Source organism: Tamandua tetradactyla, chromosome 12, assembly GCF_023851605.1.
Source record: "Tamandua tetradactyla isolate mTamTet1 chromosome 12, mTamTet1.pri, whole genome shotgun sequence".
Lineage (NCBI taxonomy): Eukaryota > Metazoa > Chordata > Mammalia > Pilosa > Myrmecophagidae > Tamandua > Tamandua tetradactyla.
Genome location: NC_135338.1, coordinates 69,807,805 through 69,825,546, shown reverse-complemented (window position 1 = coordinate 69,825,546; position 17,742 = coordinate 69,807,805). Strand labels below are relative to the sequence as shown.

General features: G+C 35.3%; 1 protein-coding gene, 1 long non-coding RNA gene and 1 pseudogene across 2 annotated transcripts in view; 1 reads left to right on the top strand and 2 right to left on the bottom strand.

Annotated features, from left to right (window-relative positions):
* Window positions 1–1,560: 1,560 nt before the first annotated feature.
* On the bottom strand, window positions 1,561–5,217 carry LOC143651588 (chromobox protein homolog 3 pseudogene; annotated as a pseudogene).
* Window positions 5,218–8,124: 2,907 nt separating this feature from the next.
* Window positions 8,125–17,730, bottom strand: LOC143652334 (uncharacterized). Its single transcript, XR_013160567.1, has 3 exons — window positions 17,595–17,730; window positions 13,357–13,383; window positions 8,125–10,277 (listed from the first exon to the last, which is right to left on the bottom strand). It is a non-coding gene; the product is annotated as an uncharacterized LOC143652334 (long non-coding RNA).
* The window catches only part of ARIH1 (ariadne RBR E3 ubiquitin protein ligase 1), a 125,455-nt gene continuing 124,987 nt past the window's right edge, over window positions 17,275–17,742 (top strand). Inside the window, exon 1 of the mRNA XM_077123868.1 lies at window positions 17,275–17,407. Within this exon, the coding sequence (XP_076979983.1) occupies window positions 17,354–17,407 (54 nt within the window). The 5' untranslated portion in view covers window positions 17,275–17,353. The remainder of the gene's footprint in view (window positions 17,408–17,742) is intronic.

Here is a 17,742-nt window from a genome sequence, read left to right as displayed (position 1 = left end):
CCTCTTATGATATTTAAAATTTCTTCAGGATCCATGGCTAACAACCCCCCTCTCATTTCTGATTTTGTTTGTTTCCCTCTTATCTCTTTTTTACTTGTCAACCTAGTGAGGGTCCATCAACTTTATTAATTTTCTCAAAGAACCAAATTTTGGTTTTGTTGATTCTACTGTTTTTTTATTCTCCAATTAGTTTCTGATTTAATCTTCATTATTTTTATCATCTATTTGCTTTGGGGTTAGTTTGCTGTTCTTTCTCTAATTTTTCCAGATTAGCAGTTAGGTCCTCTATTTTTGCTTATTCTTCATTCTTAATATAGGCATTTAGGGGAATAAATTTCCCTCTCAGCACTGCCTTTCCTACACCCCATTAAGTTCTGATGTGCTGTATTCTCATTTTCATTCATCTCCAGATAGCTAGCCATTTCTCTAGCAACATCTTCTTCACCCCACTGCTTATTTAAATATGTGTTGTTTAATCTCTATATATGTGTGAACATTCTGGTTCTTTGGTGGTTATTAATTTTCACATTCATTCTGCTGTGATCAGAGAAAGTGCTTTGAATAATTTCAGTCTTATAATATTTATAAAGACCTGTTTTGTGTCCCAGCATATGACCTACCCTGGAGAACATCCTGTGGGCACTGGAGAAAAATGTATATGCTGTTTTTTGGGGGTGTAACAACCTATACATGTCTATTGCATCTAATTGATTTATCACATTAAGTTCTCTATTTCCTTGGTGATCCTCTGTCAGGTTGTTCTATCTATGAAGGACAGTGGTGTATTAAAATCTACCACTATTATTGTTGAGATTCTACAGCTTCCTTCAGTTTTGCCAATGTTTGCCTCATGTATTTTGAAGCTCCTTGTTTGGGAGCATAAACACTTATGATTGTTATTTCTTCTTGGTGAATGGTCCCTTTTATTAATATGTAGTGTTGTTCCTGGTCTATTCTGACATCTTTATATTTAAAGTCTATTTTATCTGATATTAGTATAGCTGCACGTGCTTTCATTTGATTACAGCTTGCATAGAACTTTTTCCACTTTTGCACTTTCAGTCTATTTGTATGCTTGGGTCTAAGATATATCTCTTGCAAACAGCATATAGATGGATCATTTTTAAAATCCATTCTGCCAATCTGTATCTTTTAATTGGTGAGTTTAGTCCATTAATGGTCAAAGTTATTACTGTAAATGCAGTTCTTGAATCCACCATCTATCCTTTAGTTTTCATTTTCCAGATCTTTGTATTTTTTTTCCCTCTCTCTTTTTTATCTTTTGAATTACCCTTACTGGCACTCTTCAATTCTGTCCCTCCTCCAGACCTCCTCCTCCGTTTTTTTCTTTTTCTTTTTTAACTGACAACTCCCTTTACTATTTTTTTGTAGGGTAGGTCCCTTGTTGACTAGGTCTTTCATTATTTGTCTTTGAAGATTTTTTTTAACATTTTTCTATTGTGAAATATAACATATATATAAAAAAGCAATAAATTTCCAAGTACATTTTAACAAGTAGTTATAGAACAGATTTTAAAGTTTGGTATGGGTTACATTTTATGATTTTTCATTTTTCTTCTAGCTGTTCCAAGACACTGGACACCAAAAGAAGCATCAATATAGATTTAGTAAAAGAGTGCGGGACAAGAATTCTTTGAGCCTCCCTTCCAGGCCAGCTTTAAGGTCAGTTCTGCTCCACGTGCTCCCCTCCTCCCTTGGAGGGGACCCCTTGTTCTCTGCCAAAACCAGGCACCCACATCAGCTCACCTCAGGGTTGGGGGGTAGGCACCATGCACTGACCCAACAGTCCACGTGCACAAACGAAGCAAGTCTACCATTCTTCTGGGTCCCCATGAGAACTCCTGGCCATGGGGCCATGAGGGAAGACCTCCCAAGCCTGCTGGGGGCACTAGCCAGAGCAGAGGAGTGCACTGCTCCTTCAGGACCAGTGCTCCTCTGTGTGCCACACACTGCAGTGCACTTGTGGTTGAAAACACTCACCCTTCTTTCTCTGCCCCAGTTTCTCTGCTTCAACCATAGTCAGATTTTTACCTTATTTATTGTAGGCCTTCTACGTATCAAAAAGCTGTCATGCATGTGTTCTTTAGTAATAAACATGACAGGAATGGGACTCTTATGTAAGTTACCAACTCAGAGAATACAAATGTTATACAAGTAATTACCAAATGTCACAACTGCAGTGAAGAAAAGCAATGCATGTAGTGGGTGGAATCTAACTATTCTGGTACTTATTGAATAGTTGATCATTTAAAAGGAGGATATTTTGGTTGGAGTAAAGGAGAATTCAAACTTGTTCTGGGGCAGGTATTTTGTTTTTGTTTTTTTAAATATAAAACTATTTATTGTCCACTGTTCACCAGTATTTACAATAAAGTAAACAATATACAGTTGGATAACATTCCGATTACCGTGAAGTTATTGTTTGTTCTGGCTTCTGCTGAACCAGTAACCCAAATACTGAAAAGACTGAGCCTATGTGTAAGGAATGTGTTGGGGATAAAGAAAAAACATGCAGGTCAACAGTCTAGATTACAAATCTGTTTACCCATTTATGCCAACAGGCCTTAAATTGCAACATCTTTAACCATATGCTTAGGTTTCTATGAATCATGACCTTTTTAGTCAATATAGCACGGGGATTTCAACTTTCCATAAAAGAATGGCTCTCTAGAAGGAACCTTTAAATGGCATTTTAACTATGCCTTATTTGACTAATGAAAGCAAACAGTATTTACCTTGTTTTCTCATTTGGGTGGGGAAATTGTTGGTTGTGGTAGCTTCTTCTCAGAGTTTCACAAATATTTTGCATTCATATGATTAAAGATAAAGACATGGGTTTTGCTCTAGTTGCTTCAAATTTTATACCTTATTTAGGTATTATATTTAAATTGTCTAATTAATTACTGAATCATCTATATGATTTGAAAGTCTATGACTTCAGGAAAATTTTCAATTTAACTTTAAGTGATTTCTGGCTCAGAATGATGGCATCACAGAAGCACCACGGACTTACCCATTCCTTTTTTTTTATAATGGCTTTGTTTTTGATGAATGTAAAAAATAATAAAAAATAAAAATTGCACATGTATTTATACACACACACACACATACACAAACAAAAAAAGTAAGAATGGTCTCCTCAGGCATGTATGGGGCTAAACACAAGTTCTGATTCAGTAAAAACTATGGAAAATTTTCCCACATTTAGAAAAGCTGTTCTCTAATGCAAAGGAGATAATATACCATGGTGTCAAATGTTCTTTTCTGATAAATGAAGCAACTACAGAAAGCTTGTATTTGTTCAAAGTAACCAGTGATACTGATGCAAAAGCACAACAAAAACCAACACCCCCCAAAATACCTAAGAACTCCCCCAGTAATACTACTTCAAAACAAACATATCAAACTTGATTTCCAGGAGAACAGTTATTCTTCACACTAATAAATAAAAAAAATCAGACCCAGATTTTATACATATATAAATATATATAAAAAGCAATCCAAACAATTATTGAGCTTCAGCTTCTGGACAAGAATGCCAAGTTAGTCTCTCTTCATAAAAAGCAATTATAATTTGAGGACACTTCATGTTTGCCTCTTTGGCCAGCACCAAGTCTGGCTCATCTGAATCTTTCCATTTCATGAGAAACATTAATTCTCCACTGCTGTTTGTGGCACCAATTATGCGTTCAGGATCAAGACCTCTAGCAAAGCCTCTTGGTTTGTCAGCAGCATCTCTTTTCTTCTGTGATTTGCTGTCATCAGATTCGCTGTCAGATAAAGATTTTCTTTTTGTACCATCTTTTTATCAGCTTTTTGAGAATTAAGAAATGCTTCAATTAACTCTGGGTAATCTAAATTTTCTTCAGGCTCCCAAGTATTGTCAGCATCTGTAAATCCCTTCCACTTCAGGAAATACTCCACCTTCCCATTCACTACACGTTGATCCAGTACTTTTTCCACCACAAATTCTTCAAGTTCTGCCTCTTCCGCTTTTTTGCTCTTTCCATTCTGCTTCTTTCCCATTTTCAATGTAGCTTTATTGGAGGCCATTTTTTATTGCAGACTTGAAGAGCTATTATTCACCGCCTCCGAGCTGTTCTAGGTCCCAGGTCTGCAACGTCTTCCTGGGGCATGTTCTTAAGTTTTGATAAAATGATTTATAAAGAATGTCTTTATGGAGTAACTATTAGTGCAGTATTCATATTCTTAGGAATCGATTAAAGAAGAAAACCTGTGAAAACTGGATTTTCTGGTCAGTATACACTTCTGGCACATATATAAATTGCTATGTGGGTTATTAAGGATTTCCAGTGAATTAATTTCATAGCATACAGGACAAATGCATAGTTGTATACAAGATCTAGAATGTCAGGAAAAGTTTATGATGATGATTATTAGAGAACACTAATAGAGATAGTGTGTTCTTCTTTCAACCATATCCTGGTTATAGTTTCATATTTTTTTCATCCCCTCCTTCTCTTCCCATCACATAGATTATATCGTGCTTATACTCCCCTTCAGTTGCACATATGGCAGCCTTGAGTTATCACATAAGTATACATGTATACAATTATTTTATTTTTTGAATGGATGCTGACAGTGCTGTGGGTTTTATTTTTAACTTAAGAATTTAATTTTTAAGTTTTTATTTAATCTCTGGTAGATACTTACCAAAATTCTGAAACTAGACTATGACTGCTAATTTTAGACTTTGAACATGAAAGTCCTAGCCTAGTGAATGCATTCTCAATATGGGCAATATCACACCCAAGAGGACAAAAATTGGGTCTATCAGGAAGAAAAATTTTTACTTTTAAATATATAAAGTACAAATATACATACGGTATATTTATATATATAATGTATCTGGTATTAAAGTTTCATGTGAGGCAACCAAAACCATTCCTGTCAATCCTGAAGCATACTGAGGGTATTATATAAGATTTTACAAGAGTTCTATGCACTAGGGTAACTTTCTAGAAACCTATGACCTCCAGATGGGTCCCTGGACCAGATAAGTCCTGAAATGCAGAGAGGCCAGCCTCTCCAGAATATCAACTACTTCCATCTCCCTATCCCATATTATCAATAGACACTTTAAAATGAAAAAGACAGAATGGGCATAGCCCAAATACTCCTAAAGAGTGGGAGAAAGATGATGATGAAGTTATACAGAAAAGGTAGAGTTTAACAATTAAGTATGATTGCTGAATTACTATATTGATATTTCTTTTAGTCTCCAATATCTTAGAGCAACTAGAAATAAAAATCTAAAATAGTAGAACTGTAACCTATACAAACTATGAAATCTGTTCTACAATTAATTATTGTGATATGCTTTGAAATGTATTACTTTTTTGTATAAATATTATTTTTCACACACATACACACAAAAGTTGAATGTGATGATAAAAAAAAAAAGTCACAGAACACAGAGGGCAATATATTACATTAGGTTACAATGAAGTGAGTAATGGAAATTCTCCTTCACACATGAATTGCTCCTGTCCCAAACAACCTGTGGATAACACTTTTTAAAACAACAATTTATGAGTGCATAAAGGATTTGAATTTTTAAAATGACAAATAGGGCAGGCCATGGTGGCTCAGCAGGCAGGAATGCTTGCCTGTGATACCAGAGGACCCGGGTTCGATTCCCGGTGCCTGCCCATGTAAAAAAATAAAAAATAAAAAATAAAATAAAATAAAATAAAATGACAAATAAAAGTCATTCTTTTTATTTGGCTACATCAAAGCCAGATAAAGATACCACAAGAAAGCAAATTATAGACTATTACCTCTTATGAGTATACATGAAAATTATTCAACAAATACTAGCAATCTGAATCCTATACCACATTATAAGACTTATATACCATGGTCAAGTGGGATTTATCCCAGGTATGCAAGGTTAAATATAAGAAAGTACATTAATGTGATATAGTAGGTTAAAAGAATGAAAGGGGGAAAAAAACCACATTTGATAATCTCAATCAACACAGGAAAGACATCTGACAAAATCCAGCATGACTTCTTATTAAAAACACTTAGAAAATTAGAAACAGAAGGAAACTTCATTAACACGATAAAGGACATATATGAAAACCCAAAGGTAACATCATACATGATGGTGAAACACTGACAGCTTTCCATCTAAGATCAGGAACAAGACAAGGATGCCCACTGACACCAATGTTATTCAACATTGTAGTGGAAGTTCTAGCCAGAGTAGTTATGCGAGAAAATAAAAGAAGAGGCATCCCAAGTAGAAAAGAAGTAAAACTTAACCTATTTACAGATGACATGATTCTATACACAGAATACCTTGAAAAATTGACACCAAAGCTACTAGACTTAATGAACGAATTTGGCAAAGTGGTAGGATAAAAGATCAACAGCCAAAAAATCAGTTGTGTTTCATATTTTAGTCATGAAAAATCAAATGAAATCAAGAAAAAAATTCCACTTGCAATAGCAACTAAAAGAATCAAACATCTAGAAATATATCTAAACAAAGATATGTATAGAGAAAACAACAAAACACTGATCAAAGAAGTTAAAGAAGCCCTAAATACATAGAAGGACATTCTGTATTCATGGACTGAAAGACTAAGTATTGTTAAGATGTCAATTCTACCCAGAGCGATTTACAGATTTAACATGATCCCAATCAAACTTTCAACAACCTTCTTTGCAGAAACGGAAAAAACAATCACCAAATTTACATTGAAGGGTATGGTAAGGAGCCTTGAATAGCCAAAGCCACCTTGAAAAAGAAGAAAGAAGAAAGTTGGAAGACTCTCACTTCCCTGATCTTAAAACTTAACACAAAGCTATAGTAATCAAAACAGCATGGTACTGATACAAGGATAGACATAGAGACCAATGGAATCTAAATGAGAGATCAGAAATCAATACTCACATTTATGGCCAATTGATTTTTGACAAGTGGGCAAAGACCACTCTATTGGGAAATAATAGTTTCTTCAACAAATGGTGCTGGAAGACTGAATCTCCAGTTGCAAATGAATAAATGTGGAATCCGCCTTCACAGCACATATAAAAATCAACTCAAAATGGATCAAGGACCTACATATAAGAATTAGAACTATAAAATCTCCTAAAAGAAAATGTAGGGAAGTTTATTATGGACCTTATGTTATGCAGTGGCTTGCTAAGACTTAGACCCACAGCACAAGTGACAAAAGAAAAAACAGATAAATGCGACCACCAAAATTAAAAACTTTCATGCATTATAGGATTTTATCATGAAAGTAAAATGATAACTTACATAATGGAAAAATATTTGGAAACCACATATCCAATAAAGGTTTAATATCCAGAATATGTAAAGAAATCCTTCAACTCAACAACAAAAAAATAAACAATCCCATTAAAAAATGGGTCAAAAACTAGAATAGACATTTCTCCAAAGAAGATACACAAATGGCCAAAAAGCGCACCAAAAGATGCCCATGCAAATCAAAACCAAATAAGATACAATTTCACATGCACCAGAATGGCTACTATTAAAAAATAAAAGGAAAATTACAAGTGTTGGAAAAGATGTGGACAGATAGGAACACTCATTCATTATTGGCGGGAATATAAAGTGGTACAGCTGATGTGGAAGACATTTTGGCAGGTCTTCTGAAAGTTAAGTATGGAATTATTATATGATCTGGCAAGCCTACTTCTAGGTGTATTCCCAAAATAATTGAAAGCAAGGACTCAAACATATTTATATACTGACGTTCATAGCAGCATTATTCACAATTGCTAAAAGGCAACCCAAGTGTCCATCAACCAATGAACGGCTAAAGAAAATGTGATAAATACAAACAATGGAATATTATTCAACTGAAAATGGAATGAAATTCTGTTATATGTGATAACAAGGATGTTACCTGCAGACATCATGTTGTGTGAAACAGGCCACACACACAAGGAACAAATATCATATCATCTCACTGATAAGAAATAATTAGTATAAGCAAACTTATAGAGTCAGAATCTAAAATACAGGTTATCATGGGATGGGGTGGGGTAGGGAATAAAGGGTTAAGGTATAAAACATACAAGGTTTCTATTTGGGATCATAGAAAAGTTTTGCTAATGCATAGTGGTGATGGAAGCACAACCTTGTGAACATAATTAACAGCAATGAATTACATATTTGAATGTGGTTAGATGGGGAAATATTAGGTTATATATATGTTACTGCAATAAAAATTTTTGGAAGATTCATGGAACTGCACAACAGAAGAGTGAACCCTAAATTAAATCATGGACTATAGTTAATAGTACATTTATAAAAATGTGCTTTCATCAATTGTAACATATGTACTACACCAATGCAAGATGTTTAATAACAGGTAGTGTATGGGAATCCTGTATTTATGTATGACTGGTCTGTAAATCCACCACTTCTCTTAAAAAGTGGGGGGAGGGAAAGGAATATGAGAAGGGTACAAAGAAGGGGCAAGGCCATTTAATAATCTTACACATACCCTTAATCTCAGGCATGTGAGCTACTGCAGTTACCTAAAAAATATGCCATATTTTTTCATGCCTATATGCACATACATATCATCTCTTCCCAGAACATCAATTATTTTTTCCTTTAGTACTCAGCTCAAGCAGCTCCTTCTCTGGGAATCCATCCGTGACATCTTTGTCTTCCACCCTGAGTTAGACGCCTATCTTCTTGCTTCCCTAATATTGAATTCATACTTCTATTATAGCACTTAAATATAATTATTGGTTTATACATCTCTTTTTCTTTCTAGTCTGTGGGTTCTTTAGGACTGAAATGAGCTTACTTATCTTCTTATTCTCCACATCTAGTACAGTGCTTGATTGTTGGTGATCAACTTTGGTTAATAAATTAATAAAAATATATGGGCATAAAGGAAGAGTACAGCAGCATTTTTTCAACAATTTGACAAGTAATACTTCACACTTTTCAAAGGGTCACTGGTTTAAAATTGATTGTATATTCTCATGTCTTAAAGAACGCATTGCACACTTTGTGTCCAATGATAATGAATGTTTTACATTAGCTCAGTTAATCCTTACACGTCAATGAGGAAAAATTCTATTATCATTCTTACTTTTTTTAGATGAGGAAATGAGCTTATAAAAGGTTAAGTTACTTTGCCTAAGGTCACATACTTAATAAGTGTGGTTTCTAGCTCAGCAGCCCATGGTGCTAACTACCACATTACAGTGCCTCTCAAAGATAGCCGAGTAAGAATTTCCCTTTTGAACAACATCTCTCTCATGCCACCTGCATCCTCCCACATATACTCACTTAGAAGAAAACAAAGACTCATAGCTCATGTATGCAGTTGGTTATGGTTTACAAAAAACAAGTGCTCATATATTTACCTTTGCTTTAAGTAAACAAACATACCAATCAATAACTATTGTGTAACCCTTTGGGACTATTCCATTTTAATAACAATTAGATACAATGTGACAACTTTAATTATTTTATTGCCCTTTCAAACTCTTAAATGGGAACCCTTCAATGCTTTAGCCTTTGAAGATATCAAACCATGCATCCAACACATTAAATAATCTTTTCTTGAAAGCAAAATGTGAAGCAGCTTATAAAGAATTTTGGACAAGAAGCTACGTATCATAAGTCACGCATTATTACTTTGTTGATGACAGACTTGCTATATCTCTGTGAGGGTACAGGTGGAAATACAGAATTGAAAAACCGGTTCCGGCCATGTTGCAAAATTACTATAAGGAGTGGCATCTGGTTCCTTGAACTGGAAGAGATCATTATGTTTTTTAAATCATGGTATTGTCTCAAACCTAAAAAACCAAAAAACCCAGAAAACCAAGAGAGAAACCAAAAAAAACAAAGAAAAAAAAAAGAAAAGCTTTTTCATTTCTGAAAGCTTTGAGGCTAGATGACCTCTCAGGCACTGCTGTTTCTGGGCTCCTTAGTACTTCTACTCTAAGGTTCTCAAGACATTTCTTTTTATACCCCGTTGCAACTCTTCTCTCATTAGTATCCAAAGCTGCGCTGTATTACTAATGTCCACTCTAGCTGAATTCCAACATCATTCCCATCTTGCCATAAAATATGAAAGCTGAGGTACCACTGGGAACATGGAAACATGAAATGGGCATTTGCCCTACAGCAACTCTACATGAGGGGGATGGAATGCCGTGGAAGACATGAACATCAGGCCCTCTCCTCTTCTTCCATATAAGCTTCACGTTTTCACGAAGACCTAGGAAGAATTAATGGGTGAAAACACCAATGCTGATAAAATGTCGGCAAGATTCAAATCACTTTGTGGTGAATAAGACAATACATATCTATTGGCTTACAGCTTTAAGCTTATATAAATTCATCCCAGCATTGTGAAAAACTTGGAACTTTAGTTAAGGAACTGGAGCTACTTAGGTGACTCAGGTTCTCTGCATCGAGGACCAGGTTTAAAATAGCCTGAAATAAAGAGCAGTCTTGAAATATATGGATTAGTGAGGGATAAAGGGTGGATGGGAAGAATGTCAGACAAAGGGAACAACAGGTACAAAGGCATGGAGTTATGATAAAGAACAGCATATGCACTCTCAGAACAATAAAGCCTAGTGAATTTTGCTTCCTTTGAACTCCTTTAGGACTTACTATCTGTATCTTTCTTTTGACTTGTGACATTTCTTCAACTACAGTTACCATTTTTATAATTACTATTTTCTTTTAATTTATGTCTCTTTCCCAAAGGCACATTATGATTTCTTAGAAGGCAGGGTCCTTTTAAGCTGTTCGGAATGCTTAGAAAGGTGCTTTGCATTGCCAGACACTAATGAATAATTTTTGATTGGTTAACCAAAAAAAACCCATTACTTAAGTATTTTAAGTTTTCACTTAAAATGCTAAGATTGTATCTACAGTGGGAGAAAATATTTGGAAACCATAAATCTGATAAGGATTTAATATTTAGTATATATAAAGAACTCCTTAACTAAAAAAAAAAAAAAAGATAAAAAAGAACAACCCAATTTAAAAGTGAGCAAAGATCTTGAGTAGATCTATTTCTCCAAAGAAGAAAAACAAATGACCAATAAGTATATGAAAAGATGCTAAATATATTAGTCATTAATGAAATGCAAATTAAAACCCCAATGAGATACCATTTCACACCCACTGGAATGATTATTAAAAAATCAGAAAATAAGTGTTGATGAGGATGCAGAGGAATAGGAACCCTCATACATTGCTAGTGGGAATGTAAAATGGTGCAGGTGCTGTGGAAAACAGTTTGGTGGTCCCTTAGAAATTTAAACATTCAGTTACCATATGATCTGGCAATTCCACAATGATATTTTATATGTATGAAACTTGAACATATTTGTTCACCAAAGTTCATAGAGGGATTATTCACAAAAGCCAAAAAAGCAGCCCAAGTATTAACAAAATGTGATAATATCCACACATGGAGTATTATTAAGCATTAAAAGGGAATGAAGTTGATATGTGCAACAATGTGAATGTACCTTGAAGACATCATGTTTAGGTAAATAATCCAAATACAAAAGGACAAATGTTGCATGATTTCACTTATATGAAATTGCAAAATAATAGAGACAAAAAGATTACAGGTTAACAAAGAGGAAGGGAATGGGAAGTTAATACATAATGGATACAGAGTTTCTGTTTGGGGAGATGAAATGGTTTTGGTAACGGATGGTGGTGATGGTAGCACAACATTGTGAACATTGTGAATACATAATGAACTGTATACTTGAAAATGGTTCAAATGTGAAATTTCATGTTACCACAATAAAAATAAAGAAAGAAACAGCTTATATTTACAAGAATAAAGTAGAACTGTGTGAATAGGGGATAACACATTACTTTACTCACTATTGTATTTTTATTACCTAATTCTAGGAGGAACAAATATTGTATACAGTCAATTTTTATGTTGCCTGTTTGGGCAGCAATAGGCTTGACAGAAATTTCACCATTTTAACAAATAAAAAGTACATTGTGTAACATGAGTAAGGTGTTTTTACAATTACTCAGAATTGCACTGTATGGAAAAACTATGGACTTGAACTTTTAAAACTTTCACTTGAATCAAGGCTTTGCCACCTGTTATGAACTCTTTCATTTTTGAACTTTTTCCTTTATCTATAAGATGAAGTAAAGAATTCAAACTTCACAGGATCCTAAGGAGTAAATTAGATAATGTACACGAACTGAGTGTGGCATATAGAAGAGACTCAATAATATATTTGATTACTTTTTTGCCCATTAATTCTTCCATTCATTCAAATACATCCATAAGGCAACACTCTAAACTAGGAATACTGTGAACCAAAGAAAAAGTTTCTTTTGTGAACTTTTGCTATAGAAATAGCTTTTTCTTCAAGTGGTTAAGTGTTAGGACAAATATATGTTCACTTTTGGGGGGTGGTTCTTTTGCTATTTTTTATTGTAGTGTGATTACACATTTAAGCCAAATAAATTAGTCTTGAGATTAATGCATGGGGAGCACAGATGCTATTGTTTTGTTCATCAGTGCTTGTACAGGTCGTTGCTATATAATAGATAAGCACAGAAAGTTTTCATTTTCAAATTCAACATCATAGATTAAAATTTTCTCCAATGAGAGTATCTGTATGTCTGCTACAACTATTATTTAATTTGTGTGTGGAGGAATTTAGATTAAAATAACTGCTTTGACTATAGGATTTTGAGTCATCATCACCAAAATGATTTGAGTTTTGCTCTGAAGATATTTAGAAATGGGAAGATAATCAGCATACCAAGATGGTTTAAATGTATCCTACTCTTGAGATAAAAAGACAAATTAGATTATATTTTTGTCAGTAGGTTACTACTTATTCTTTGTTTAGCATAATTGCTTGATTTTCTATACTCTCCTTCTAGTGTCAGTATTACCTAACCACACACTATTGATAACTGCTTCTATAAAATCTCAAGTTCAATATTAAAATCTATAGGCCCTGTGTTATAGGATAAACATAAGGTAGAAGACTTAGAGAAAGGGCTGGCAGCCAGGAATCTGGTATTATATTTTTGGTAATTACTAACTCTATCAGACGTCAAAGGACGCATCTAACCACAGTTTTCTATGCCTTATTATTATTTACCACCTAGAACTGGCATGATAAGAGCTGTCTCTCAACAATGGTGTAACATCTAATTGATGTTTCTAAAAACATCTGAGATGCACATAAAGATATTTTTAAAGAAATACAAAGTACTCTATTAATTAGTTAACTTTTAGTATCTATCTTTTTGCTTCTGCTAAAATTTAATTTTAATTTTCTTACCTGCTACCTGGTAAAACACAGGGACACCTAAAACATGAAAAAACAGAACCAAAAAATGCTGTATAAGAACAAATTTTGTAGATAAAGTGATTAAAAGCAATTTCTTTCCATTTGGTTTTGGAGACTTAGTTTAAATTAAATATATTTTTATATAAATTAAAGAATTTTTGATGGGATACCCTGTAGGGTGACCAACCCATCCCAGTTTGCCTTGGACTTTCCAGTGTTAGCACTAAAAGTTCCAAGTCCCAAGAAACCCTTCAGTCCTGGACCAACCATGATGGCTGGTCACCCTTGTGCCTACCATTACTAGAGGTTTTTACATAGCTTATGGTTCTATTATCAGCCCCGAGAAAAATTCCAGTGCTATTTTAATTTCTATTTATCTGAAAAGCACCTGCATATTCTTCCTGCTGGAATTTAGTTCATAATGTTTAGTGAACAAATAAATATTTATGGAATTTTTCTTGTGGCAGATATTTAAAAGATGTATAGTAATATTTTTTTGACCTTACCAGGACATAGGGGTGCCTAATTACGGACAATGATTCTTTTGGCACCAAGGAAATATAGTTTGCCTATTCTTTTTTTTCAAGTACTTTATCCTGTTGTTTACAGACTATTGTAGTGACCAGTAATATCAATGCTAAGAAAGCAACACCTTTCAGAGTAAGTCATTTATAAAAACTTGTATGTGGGTCATCCCTTGGCCAGCTTGGGGTCAGAGAGAAGTTGTTATTCTGGTTTTCCTTAAAGAACACTACAAACTAACCTGAATCTAAAATAGTTTCAAATATGCAAAGAATAGTGTTGCTGACAATACAGTTATTAAAATTTAGACATGAAAAGAAGATCCAGAATTATAATTCAGAAACACGTACAATACTGCCCATAGGTTTTTTGTGGGGGGGGGGGGGGGCGGGGGAGGGGTGCACGGTCTGGGAATTGAACCCAGGTCTCCCACACGTCAGGTGAGCATTCTACTACTGAACCATGCACGCACCCAACTGTCCATAATTCTGAATAGAAAAAGAACTCATTAGACCATAGGAAAGGTTTCTGAGAAAAAAGGAGGCCAATTTTCTTCCCAAGAGATTGGGTTTATATAGATAGGCAGTGTCTATATAAACAACATTAAAACAAAACTTATTAAAAGGTTATAAATCCAACTTGCCATAGTTTTTCCACAAAGTGCAAGGTGATTTATTAAGGCACTGTGTTAAATGTATTTAACACATTATTTCATTTGATTTTAACAAACAATCCTATGAGAACAGGAATTACAATCTTCCAAACTGAAACACAGAAGAGTTCAGTAACTTGTTCAAGGTTACAGAAAGCATCTGGGGGGGGGGGGGGGGCGGGCAGAAGCAAATTCAGCTCTCTCTACTCTAAAGTTCTTAACCTTTATCTTATGCTGTTTCTCAACAATGCTGAAAGACTCTGGTGAAATTCAGTCCTAACTGATCCTGACCTTCTGTCTTGTACACTAGCTGTACGGAACTGCCTGTTCAACATCTCTACCTGGATGTCTAACAAGCATCCCAAACTTAACATGTTTCAGTAAATGGCATCACAATTTACCTAGTTGCTCAAGCCTCAAATCTAGGAGGTCTCTGTGATTCCTTTTTCTAGCAATCCCACATTCAATCATCAGCAAGTCTATTGGGTCTGCATTCAAATTACATATGAATCTGACCCCACTGCCTAGTCCAAACCATTATCATTATTTATATGTGCTTTTGGGACAGCCTCATAATTGGCCTCTGCTTTCACAGTCCATTCTCCACAAAGCAGTCATAGTTATCTTTTTAAAAACAGAGATCACAAGAGTTCAAATCAAGTCAAGTGGCCACTTTGGAGGTCATTCTTACGCAAGCTTCAGTTAGACATTGCTACCTATCAGAGCTTGCCAAACCCTAACCAAAACCATTCCAACCACTCCATAACACCTAGGGTATTATGTAAGATTCTTCCAACTTTCCAGAAGCCTACAACCTGGATGAGATTAAGTCCTGAAATGCAGAGGGGCCACCTCTCCAGAACATCAACTAGTTTCATCTCCCTATCCCATATTATTGACAGCTCCTTCCAACATGAAAAAGTTAGAATGGACATAGTCCAAACACCCCTAACAAGTGGGAGAAAGATCAAAGATGGTGGAGTAATACAGAGAAGGTCAGGTTTAACAAATGAGTATAACTGCTGAATCATTATTATTGATATTTCTTTCAGTTTCCAGTATCTTATAGCAGCTAGAAGGAAAAACCTAAAATTGTGGAATTGTAACCCATACCAAACTCTGAAATCTGTTTTACAACTAACTGTTGCAATGTACTTTTAAATTTATTGCTTTTTTGTATATGTTATTTTTCACAAAAAAAGAAAAAAAATTGATTGCGATGATAAATGTACAACTATACAATGATATTGTTAACCAATGATTGTAAAAAAAAAAACCAAACAAATAGAAAAAGTTAGTATGGGCATAGCCCAATTTTCCCTAAAGATTGGGAGAAAGATCAAAGGAGAAGGTGGGGTTACAGCAGAGAAGATAGGATTTAACAAGTGAATATTGATATTTCTTTTAGTCTCTAGTGTTTTTGGAGCACCTAGAATGAAAAACCTAAAATTTGGAGTGTAACCCATACAAACTCTGAAATCTGTTCTATAATTGTCACAGTGTGCTTTGAAATGTATTGCTTTTTTGCATATATATATTTTTTCACAATTTAGAAAAAAAAACCCAGAAAGTAAAGGGGGGGTGATTAACCATTGCTTACTGAAACATCTTTTTCAAGACCCAACTTTTAATAGTATTGTTAAAAAAAAACTCCCACCACTTAACAAATTTTGATTAGATTGTACTAACCAAAATTTGTGAATTGGTTTTAGAATGGTAATAAAAAAAAAAACTAATGACATTGTATGTGCTTAAAACCATCTAATTTCAAATTTCTGTATATATATAGACTGAATAGTAAAATAAATCAATAAATTAGGGACCCAGATTTTAAAAGATTTTCTGTCTGGCCAGTTGTTTAAATTATCTCAAGACGGAGATTTCTTATGGCTCTTCTCCATTCAGAACCTTCTCTGGTACTCCTTTGCTGCTTAAAAGATTTTTTTTACATGGCAGATTCCGAAAATCAAACCCGGGTCCTCTAGCATGGCAAGCGAGAACTCTGTCACTGAACCACCGTGACCTACCCAATGCTGTTTAAAAGATTTAAGTCCACTCTTACTGACCTGACCCCTTACCAACTTGCCTAATAATTTTGCCATTTACCCTCTTCGAACTTCAGGCTTCCCAGACTTTCATTAACTACTTTACACCTTCTGTGCTTTTGCTTCTGATTTTGGTTTTCTTTTTCTCCTCAGGCAAGATCATCTTCCCCACCTTCTCTGTTGGAGAACTCCTAGGCATCCATTAACATTCAGTTCAGCTTGCACAGCACATCCAGACGTCAAGCACTATCTCTTTGCTACATTTGGCACTTGTAGATATTTCTATTATTGAGCATATTGTCTTGTATTATAATGCACTTTAATGCATTGTGTAGAATATGTTTTGCATTGTAAAGCATTTAAAAAAAAATGATTCATGTTTTGGGTCACCTAGTGGCTAAAAGAGGATAAATGTCCTGTGGTCTTAGGCAAGTAGATCTCCCTTTCAGAGCCTCAGGTTCCTCAGGTATAAAACGGATAGTGACTCCGTGAAGACGAGAGATTATATAAAGCCCTTACACGGTGCTCAATGAAAGAAAGCCATTCCTGTTTACACAGTGTAGAGCCTCAATAGGTGTTTGTTGAGCTGAATTCAAGACACGCCTCTTAAAACGTCACTAGAGAAGACTTAAAAACCACTGCTCGTCTGTACAAGTGTGCAGTCAAACGAACTACTTAAAATGAGGTTCATCTGTCACACAGTTTAGAGGTTCTGCGTAAAACAGCTTTCTATTCAGTTGCCCAGGCAACAGGAATTTTAGCTCCATAGATGAGGATTTCCGGGAATTACCCCTACGGCGGACGGGAAGTGCCTTTAAACCCGGTAAGAAAGCCGCCTTCCCAATAGGATTGCGTGAGAAGGCTGGTCCCCATGGCCTGCGGCGAGAAAAAAAAACAAACAAAACACAAAACCACCTGGACGGCCCAGGGAACCTTTTCTCGATGGCAAGGAGGATGCACCCTCCTTGAGTAACAAGTAGACAGGCCTGGAACAGCTTTTAAATACTCGCCTTTAACCAACCCGAAAAGGGAATTCCCGCGCCGCTGTGCCCCCAGGCCAAGGCAGGCGAGGCCGTGGGGTCTCCTCGAGCTCCACGCAGGGGCGGCAGGGCGGGGCGCGGTGACGCAACGAAGGATGACGCGACGACGCAGCGCGAC